The sequence below is a fragment of the Papaver somniferum genome, chromosome 1 (assembly GCF_003573695.1).
Source record: "Papaver somniferum cultivar HN1 chromosome 1, ASM357369v1, whole genome shotgun sequence".
In the NCBI taxonomy this organism is placed as follows: domain Eukaryota; kingdom Viridiplantae; phylum Streptophyta; class Magnoliopsida; order Ranunculales; family Papaveraceae; genus Papaver; species Papaver somniferum.
In genome coordinates, this window is record NC_039358.1 from 124,872,985 (window position 1) to 124,883,506 (window position 10,522).

The window sequence follows — 10,522 nt, forward strand, 5'->3', positions numbered from 1 at the left end:
TTCACTCCTTTTTGGCAAAAATTTAGAAAAATATGTCAATCTTATGGAAACGATGGAGAAAATTAGCACTAATTAGTTTATACGATTTATCAACCTCGTATGAAAAAAATAAAAATATTTTGTTTTAGTTATCGCACGGGAAACCTATTTTGAGGTTGGAGGATGGTGTCTTGTGAAAAAAATAGAAACCATATGTAAATCACATGATCCTCGTCTAAAAGTCAAAAATATCAAATTGAATTGGCCGTAGGTTTTTCAACCATAAAGGTAATTAAATTACGATAACACCAATTTTTGGTGTTTACATTTTCATTAGAGGAACATAAACTATAAACCATATTTTGATGATTTTTCTTTTTCACTATGACAGAAAATTAGAGAAACAAGAAAAAATAAATTTATACCAAAAAATATTGATCACTTATGTCTCGCAATATAAACCATATCATATATAAAGTTAATAAATGGATAGTGGTACCCCAAAAAGACTTCGAGGATGACCATGGTCATTGAAAAGAAGAGGTACCCAAATATACCTCAATCTAAAACTTTTCCACCTATAAGTCGTTTCTCCGAAAGTGATTGTCTATAGACTGAGTCGAGACAATACAATAAATCGGTTCACACTTCGTGTGATCATCTATGGATACGAGATCGAGACAATACAACAACGAAGTATGTTTACTTGATAAAAGGTTCGGACTTAACCAAACACAATAAGATTACTATCAAGTAAATATGAATTAACGTTTGTGTAATTTACTTTAAATTATAATAACAACAATTATAATTGCGGAGAATAAAAGTAAATGACACACCAAGATTTTGTTAACGAGGAAACCGCAAATGCAGAAAAACCCCGGGACCTTGTCCAAAATTGAATACTCTCAGGATTAATCCGCTATACAAAATCAAACCAACTTCGTATAGTTGAGACCAAGCAACTAAACCTATAGTTCACCTAGTTCCGTGTGTATTCCCACGCCTCCGACCTGTAATAAGTCACGTACTTGGAACAATTCCTTTGGTTCGTATTCCTGTTTGGTATCAAATCTTTTCAACCAAGTGATGTGAGTTCGACAAAAGGATCTTCCATTTATCTCAATAAACTCCTTTGTCAGTTTCTTAGATCTATCTTATCTACAATTACCAAAGTAACTGTTAAGATTTTGCAATCAATTCTTCTAATCTACACAACTAATCAATCCAATCTACCACAAGGATAAACTGATTATAGTTGGATCCTCTTTTACCGAAATAAGTATTGTGCACACCAAAGATTATGAACCCAAATCAGAAATATTCAAAGTCTTCTTTGTCTTCAAATCTTCAATAAACACCTACACACAATCAACTTAAATCTCTTGTGATCAATCACGCACAAAACATAGTCTGTTAACAATGGATTATCACAAGACATCTTTAGATCTACAAACAGTCGAAAGATCCCCGTCGAAACTTCGATCTAGTTTGAGTGAATCTTATATCAGAAGTAATAATTATCAAGCATAAACAAACTAGGTGCAATCAAAGTTCAACCACCGTTAGTCAATCAAATCAATCAAAAACAAAAGATAAACCGAAATTATCTAGTTTCCCACCAACGGTACTAATAGAGCTTCTCAATCCCAAAGAAGTCTTTAAACCGAGCGGCCGTATGAGATTTTACCTAATTAGGTTACTTTCCTCTCCGAATAGGCGGCTCCACCAATAACAACACAACTGAGGTAGTTTTGCTGGATCTGAGGATTAGTTTGGTCGAAATGCAAACTTTGATATTTATAGACAAGGAAGTTTGGACACCAAGGAATTTCCAAAACCGAAAATATTCTCAAGATATGCAATATATTCCAAATTCGGTATCCGTAATTCCTGGAAATGCTTTGTCCAAATAATGTTCCGAAAATCTCTTAGAAAATCTCCGACTAGTAAATGCACATTACTAATTTTCATTTTCCAAAAATAAAATTAAAAACCTTAAATAAAAGATTCTCAACTTATTTTTTCGATCTGGGATTTTATTTAGCTATTAAGGAATATCTTTGAACAATAAATGATAAGCGTTACTGCACATGTTCAAAGTATGTCGACATCTTTACTTTGTTCGTCCTCTTTCATACTTACAATCTTGAAATCGACTTTCCACACTTCCAAACAAGTTTAGAATTGGTTCATCTGACTTTAAAGAACTACGTGATTGTTCAAGAACACTCAATCACCAAACATGGGGTTCACGGTTCTACCAAAACAAGTTTCAGTTCTACCTCCATGTGAGTACTTTGCATAGTCACGCTAGTTACCAAAAATTCATTTGACCAGGTACTAGGATCGGTTCCCCACATATATATGGTATCTAACTTGTACTTGTTGCACATGTCCATAGGACTAGTTCCCCTTTGCCTAAAAATGTGTTGCACATGTCCATAGGATCGGTTCCCCTTTCTACTAAAAACTTGTTTCACCTCATACAAGGATCGATTCCCCTTTTGTGATAGGTTGCACCTCTTACTAGGATCGGTTCCCCTTTGCCTAGAGTTGGTCATACCAATAACACTAAATCGATCATACATCTCAGGTGATTACTTAAGATTGGTTTCACTAATAAAAGTCATACCTATACATAAGTCAGGCATTGTGAATAGTTTTACCAAGATACATAAACAAGTTATGAGCGGTTATACTAAACACACATATTGGTAATCCAAAGATTTGAAATTAATAACAATACCAATAATGCCTAGCGATTTCCATTTTGATTCACAAAACAGGTTCATGAATTTACTTCCTTTAAACAAACGTAAAACATTATTTCCTAGGATGAAATCTTCACCTTATACCCATACATAATCACAATATCATTCAAACGATTATGTCGATGTCTTATATACAAAGTTTAATGGTTAAGCAATAAACCTCGTATTGTATTCCTTAATATTATGTCTAACTAGAGTATAATCATTCATGCTTCGCAGTTATGTTTTCAATATGCACGACTTGAAAGATACGCTAGGGAATGAAACAGTTCAAGTCAAATATCACTAACCTCAAGTGGAAGGATGATGTTGTCGTTGTAGCTCCTTACTTCTTCACTTCTTCAAGTCTTCACAATACTTGTAATGTCTCAAATCCTAATACTTTCAAGCTAACCTATACGAAGTTGACTCTAGTACATAATCAAGCGGCTCTTTAAATGAGTTTTTGGCTCACTAAAATATGACAACCAAACTTGACATACCAACGCTTGGTGGGTTCAACCGAGCTATGCTCTAATAATTTCCCCCTTTGTAAAATTTAGTGATAAAACTCTTACATCATATGGATAAACAAATTACAAGAATTCATTACACATACGCTTGATTCTCGAATTCAACAACACTATAACCTGTATAAATTCAATCCATAAATGCCGCTGTTGACATTATAATAACAAAGCTAATACTCCCCCTAAAGGTAATATAGGTAGATTTTATCAATCCACACACCATTTTTGATAACCAATATCAAAACCGAAACTACAAAGTAATTTTGTTTTGATATGTTACTAAGGAAACAATTGCCCGAAGCAATTTTCCCTAATAGTTTAGCAAAGCAAAAATCGACTAAGCACCTTAGTTCCTTTTCTAAACTTATTGTACAAATACAATCGCTTGTTCGATAAGACCAAAATAAAGATAACTCTATTTTTATCATCAGGTTCTAATTATCCATATAACTTAGACCTTTAACTTTTAAACAAGACAAGTACTAGGTTAGTTAACTAGCATTTCTTGTTAAGGCATTCGATTAGACTTGAATAACTGAAATCTCTACTTTGATAAGTCTAACTAAGATCAGAATTAACTTAGTTTCTCTTATCCGGAATCGAATTGGACTAAACAATTCATCCCGAAAATATTTTCTTTCGTTAAGCCATAAATAATGCATACAAACCAAATAAATCAACTTGCATAATGATTCACCTCAACCGGAAGCAATTGAAACAACATATACATTAAAGCACCGTAATTGCACCGAAATTTTGTAAGCCTAAACAATTGATACCACACAATAAAGCAAGATAACAATAGTTTTTCTTAACCGGAACCTATTGAATCACACACACATCCGTACACACATAATGGAATAAAACATCAATTGTACCGAAATTTTGTTAAGCAAAATCAATAGATATACGCAATAAAATTAGGCTTTTCTTAAACAGGAAAACGATTAACTAACAAACTCGTTACCTCAAATTTCGCATCCTCTTCTCCAATATGTTTGCATCTTCTTCCAGGGAGAATTGATATCGAAATATCATTATGTTGTCATCCTTATCTAAAACAAAAGAATAAAAATACCCAACCATTACCAGAGAAAGGTTGAAAACCGGTTTTTAACTATTGCAAGCAAAATTTGAAAACCCCGAAACACATATGCTTTTATGCTAAACTAAACGATTCAACATATTGTGACTTTTTCACATATTGTTTCAATCAGAACCCCTCATGATCCTTTGATAAAGCCTACCAACATGGGCTAGAACTTAATCCTGCTAAACCAAAAAGTCACCCAAACCATAAGGGTTCACACATCATATGAGATCGAATATTAAGGTCATGAAAACCGAAATCATACATCTCATAAATCAATTTGCAATACACCATAAATATTCAAAATAAAATCAAGTATTCCAATTACCTCTATCTTGTAGGGAATTGAATTGTGAAACCAACGCAAAAAGAATGAGGTCATTCCGAGTTCGGACGAAGAAGTTATAGGCAAAACAGTTTTACACTCCTTCGTATTGCACCTCTCACTAGGATCGGTACCCATGTGTTGTACCTATCACTAGGATCGGTACCCATGTGTTTCACCTCTCACTAGGATCGGTACCCATGTGTTTCTAGTGAAGGATCACAATACTAAACTGGTTTTGAAATAACTTTTGCATACGATGTCCGAATTTAGTGATTTTTGGTTCGTTTTAACCGTAAAAACAAGAGCTACACATATATGAACAGTAGATATCTGCATCATAAAGTTTAGAATACCGTTTCTATCAAAATTTCAAATATAGATAGAGAGGGTATGAGAATAGAATACAAGAAATCTCCCTAAAGATGTTAATTAGTCATATAATAACCGAGAGATCACGTACTCAGTTTCATGTACTTCCTAACCTTTCAAAAGATTGAGCACCAAGGTGAGCATGCACATTCTAACACAACTAGGTTGTGTTAAGTTGAGCCTTGTCTTGTCCGTCATGAGTGACTAAGACAGACTCATCATTCTTGATCTCTTGCTTGGTTTGTTTTCTCTTGTTCCATCTTTTGTTTTTCCTTTTTGACTTGTGATGAAGAGTGTCATTATCACAACATTCACTAGTACAAGAGATTTCAGACATGATATCTTTCTTTAGTCTTTCAAGAACACTCTTGTAATTATTGTCACCAACAATTAACAACTGAGAATCATTCTTGTGACTAACTTTTGGTCCCTTTTTGGCTATGAAGGACTTCGGGACCCATTTAGAGTTAGGTTTCGCAGGAGTAGCTTTCTCCTTCATACCATTATGATCATTGTCCTTTTGAATATTTTGCGAAACACCCTTTCTCCAATTTGGAACATCAGATCTTGTTTTTGCATTTAAAAAGTCATCTCTCTTTCTATAATTGGGTCTTTTATGAAATGACCTTGTCGAGTGATATGCAAAATTTGAACTATCATTATAATAATTCTTTTTCCTAAACTTAGGATAATACCGATCTAAGTTCCTTTGGGGAGCAATCTTAGCCAATTCGTTTGATACAAAAGAAAATGTGTCTTTTAACTTACGAATATTGCATCCCCATTCCACATGCCCTTTATTACCACAATAACTACAATGCTTAGTAACATATGAACTGTGAGTTTTAATGTTACCTTTTTGTGGATCCTCTTTCATTGGAGCTTGACGATTTTTCTTCCTCCTCTTCTTATTCTTATCTTTGTTCAAATTTGTTGCTTCCTTGACATTAGCAGAAGTGTTCTCTTTGATTGTCGTACTTGAAGAGAATGATTGAACATGATTTTTAGGCTTGACTAGTTTTACTTCTTTACAAGAAATACGAGCATTTTTTGCATCAGTGGAAGCCTCTAGTTTAAAAGAATTTTTTAGCTTTAACAAATTTTACCTCTTTGTTAATATTTGAAGCATTTATTCCCTTATAGCCCAATCCTCGTGTATCACGATGATTTCTACTTGCTTCTATCATTGAGGTTAAATTGTTTGAGATAGCATTGAACTTTTTAAGGTCCATATTTTCTTCTTCCAACTTCTTGATTTTATCAAGAGCACTAGCTAGATCATCCTCAAGGCGTTTTTCTCGGGAGAGATATTCACCTTTTTTCTCTTCAAAACTCTTTTGTTCAGAGTTAATCCTTGCATCATAATCAGCAAGTTTCTCTTCCAACAAATATACTTTTTCAAGAGTAATATCATGATCTTTCTCTAAGAGTTCCGCTCGAGAAAGACTAGCACTTTCTTTTTCTTCAAGATTCTGTATATATTTAGAATCAGTATTCTTTGCTTCCTCAAGGAAATTCTTAAGTCTTTCTTTCAGAGAATCTAACTCTAATGAAGCTTCTCTATTTAGATAAACAAATTCTGACTTTGAGTCAATATCAATAGCAAGTTGATCATTCGTAGCTTGAAGACAATATATATCGTCTAGAAGCTTCCTTTCTCTTTCTAATGTAAGAATTAGTTCGGTTGAACATGAGAGAAATTTTTCGCTTAATTCGTTTTGATGAAATGTTTCTATTTTCGATGAATCAATGTTTTTCTCGTCATCAAGAAGATTTTTTTCAGAGTCTGAATCATTGATTATGAATACATGACTTAACTTAATCTCGTCTTGAGACATTCAGATTTATTCTCAGAAGAGCAAGTAGAACTTGATAAAGAAGCCCCTTTTAAACATTTCTTAAAATCAAAACTTTCAACATCTTGCGATACATTAACTGAGTCTTTCTTTAGTTTTCGCTCTCTCTTAACTTTACTTTGACTCATATCTTATAGGTTGGATCGCATCAAACACAGATTGTTAGATATTTTCGTGTTTGCCCGCTCTGATACCAATTGAAAAGACGAGGGTACCCAAATATACCTCAATCTAAAAAATTTCCACCTATAAGTCATTTCTACGAAAGTGATTGTTTATAGACTGAGTCGAGACAATACAACAAATCGGTTCACACTTCGTATGATCGTCTATGGATACGAGATCGAGACAATACAACAATGAAGTATGTTTACTTGATAAAAGGTTCGGACTTAACCAAACACAATAGGATTACTATCAAGTAAATAGAAATTAACGTTTGTGTAAGTTACTTTAAATTATAATAACAACAATTATAATTGCGGAGAATAAAAGTAAATGACACATCAAGATTTTGTTAACGAGGAAACCGCAAATGCAGAAAAACCCCGGGACCTTGTCCAGAATTGAATACTCTCAGGATTAAGCCGCTATACAAAATCAAACCAACTTTGTATAGTTGATACCGAGCAACTAAACCTATAGTTCACCTAGTTTCGTTTGTATTCCCATGCCTCCGACCTGTAATAAGTCACGTACTTGGAACAATTCCTTTGGTTCGTATTCCAAACAGTAAAGGAACAACAAATCTGTTTGGTATCAACTCTTTTCAACCAAGTGATGTGAGTTCGACAAAAATCTCTTCTGTTTATCTCAATAAACTCCTTTGTTAGGTTCTTAGATCTATCTTATCTACAACTACCAAAGTAATTGTTAAGATTTTGCAATCAATACTTTGAATCACATAGAATTCTATTGATGCCGATCTACACAACTAATCAATCCAATCTACCACAAGGATAAACCGATTATAGTTGGATCCTCTTTTACCGAAATAAGTATTGTGCACACCAAAGATTATGAACCCAAATCAGAAATCTTCAAAGTCTTCTTTGTCTTCAAATCTTCTTAAATCTTTAATAAACACCTGCACACAATCAACTTGAATCTCTTGTGATCAATCACGCACAAAACAGAGTCTGTTAACAATGGATTATCACAAGACATCTTTAGATCTACAAACAGTCTAAAGATCCCCGTCGAAACTTCGATCTAGTTTGAGTGAATCTTATATCAGAAGTAATAATTCTCAAGCATAAACAAACTAGGTTCCATCAAAGTTCAACCGCCGTTAGTCAATCAAATCAATCAAAAACAAAAGATAAACCGCAATTATCTAGTTTCCTACCAACGGTACCAATAGAGCTTCTCAATCCCGTCCGTATGAGATTTTACCTAATTAGGTTACTTTCCTCTCTGAATAGGCGGCTCCACCAATAACAACACAACTGAGGTAGTTATGCTGGATCTGAGCATTAGTTTGGTCGAAATGCAAACTTTGATATTTATAGACAAGGAAGTTTGGACACCAAGGAATTTCCAAAACCGAAAATATTCTCAAGATATGCAACATATTCCAAATTCGGTTTCCATAATTCCTGGGAATGCTTTGTCCAAATAATGACCGAAATTCTCTTAGAAAATCTCCAACTAGTAAATGCACATTACTAATTTTCATTTCCAAAAATAAAATTAAAATCCTTAAATAAAAGATTCTCAACTTATTTTTTCGATTAGGGATTTTCCTTTAGCTATTAAGGAATATCTTTGAACAATAAAAGATAAGCGTTACTGCACATGTTCAAAGTATGTCGACATCTTTACTTTGTAAGTCCTCTTTCATACTTACAATCTTGAAACCGATTTTCCACACTTCCAAACAAGTTTAGAATTGGTTCATCGAGTTTCAAGAACACTCAATCACCAGCCATGGGTTTCACGGTCTACCAAAAAAAGTTTCGGTTCTACTTTTTTTTTGCTTAATCATATGTATTTTATTAACTAAAGAATACTAAAATTTTGTTTTTACAAAAATCTGTCTAGACAGGCCTAGAACATATAAAACTAAAGCAACGCAAAACCAATAAAAGATTGAGAAAAATAAAAGCCCAGCTACTGATAAATCCCATAAAAAATTAGCAAAATCGAAATTATGCATGACTTTCACATTCCAGAGCTCCCAAGAACAATGGTTTTTCATCACATATCATCACCTCTCCTCTTCTAAGTAAAGCACCTCTCTTGGCCATATTATCCGATGAGAAGTTTATTTCTCTAAAAGAATGTCTAAAAGAAATATTCTGCAGTCTTGCTTGTATTCTTTTCCATCTATTCATTACCATCCAAGGTATCTTACCTGAAATGAAAGCTTTCAACACTGCATGTGAGTCCAAGCTAAAACATACATTTAGAAATTGCCTTCTAATATCCCATTCACCTGCACATATTAAGGCCATCACCTCTGCAATGTAATTGGTAGCCACCCCCAAAGCTCCAGTCATTGCACCAAGATAACCACCAGTACCACTTCTTCCAACAAAAACAAACCCAGACATTCCAGGATTTCTTTTGGAAGCTCCATCACATTATAAAACTATTTGATTATTTGCAAGGAATCTAAATATGCATTCTTTCACTTCACATGTAGTAACCTTTACTCCTTTGATGCCAAATGTTGACATGATGCTCATATCATAAATAGAACCCCTCACTTTACCCTTCATTCTTACACTGCTTTCTTTTGTAAATTGCATTATCTTCTGTTTGAATGTCTCCAAACATGGTTGTTCTTCATCATAACAGATTTTATTTCTAGTAAACCATAGTTCTACCATTACAGTGAAAGTACTTATATACCAAACATCTCTCACAGCTGAGCTTTTCTTTTGAACACATTTCAATACATCCATGAAGTTAAGAGGATTCACGAATTTAAACATTCCACCAAGCCAGTGCCAGATTTTTTCACTAAAATCACAATACCACAGTATGTGATCCATTGTATCTTGTCTATTTCCATATAGATAGTATTTGGAAACTGTTTGAAATCCTTTCTTTCTATAATTCTCCTCAGTTGCACATGCCCCTCTAAGAATTTTCCACAAATTAGTTGATATTTTAGGATGAATAGTGGAGTTCCATACTTGTTTTTCCCAAGTAACACCAGGGTATTTTGTCCTGATGAGTTGCACTGCACTTTTTACTGAAAATTCACCAGATAAATCAGTTGTCCAGATGAGCTTGTCCTTCCCGTTGCCAATAGTTGGTAAATCTTCTAGAGTGAAAAAACTGATACTTTCTGCAGGTATATTCCATTCCCCATTAACAATCAATTGACTGACCTTCATTTCTTTGTGTTGTGCAATAAATGCATTATCACCATGCATATCATTTAGAGCATATTCTTAAATCCACTTATCCCTCCACACTGAAATTTCGTTTCCATCACCAACCAGCCACCTACTTCCTTCTTGTACATCATTCATAACCCATTTTAAACCTGGCCAAATTGAGGATTTTTTATGATATGTTATCCATGCACCATTTTTATCCTTAAACTTTGTATTCACAAACTTTGTCCACTCTACATCTTCTGTTTTCATCTTCCACAGTATTTT

The 10,522-nt window shown here is 33.8% G+C and overlaps 1 protein-coding gene across 1 annotated transcript; it reads right to left on the bottom strand.

Annotated features, from left to right (window-relative positions):
- Positions 1-9,490: 9,490 nt before the first annotated feature.
- On the bottom strand, positions 9,491-10,291 carry LOC113350399. The gene has a single exon (XM_026594534.1). It carries the CDS (start codon positions 10,289-10,291, stop codon positions 9,491-9,493), a length of 801 nt encoding a protein of 266 aa, XP_026450319.1.
- Between the last annotated feature and the right edge of the window lie 231 nt (positions 10,292-10,522).

Excerpts from the sequence above, each read along its gene's own strand:
- LOC113350399 (XM_026594534.1), bottom strand. The coding sequence starts at position 10,291 with ATGCATGGTGATAATGCATTTATTGCACAACACAAAGAAATGAAGGTC.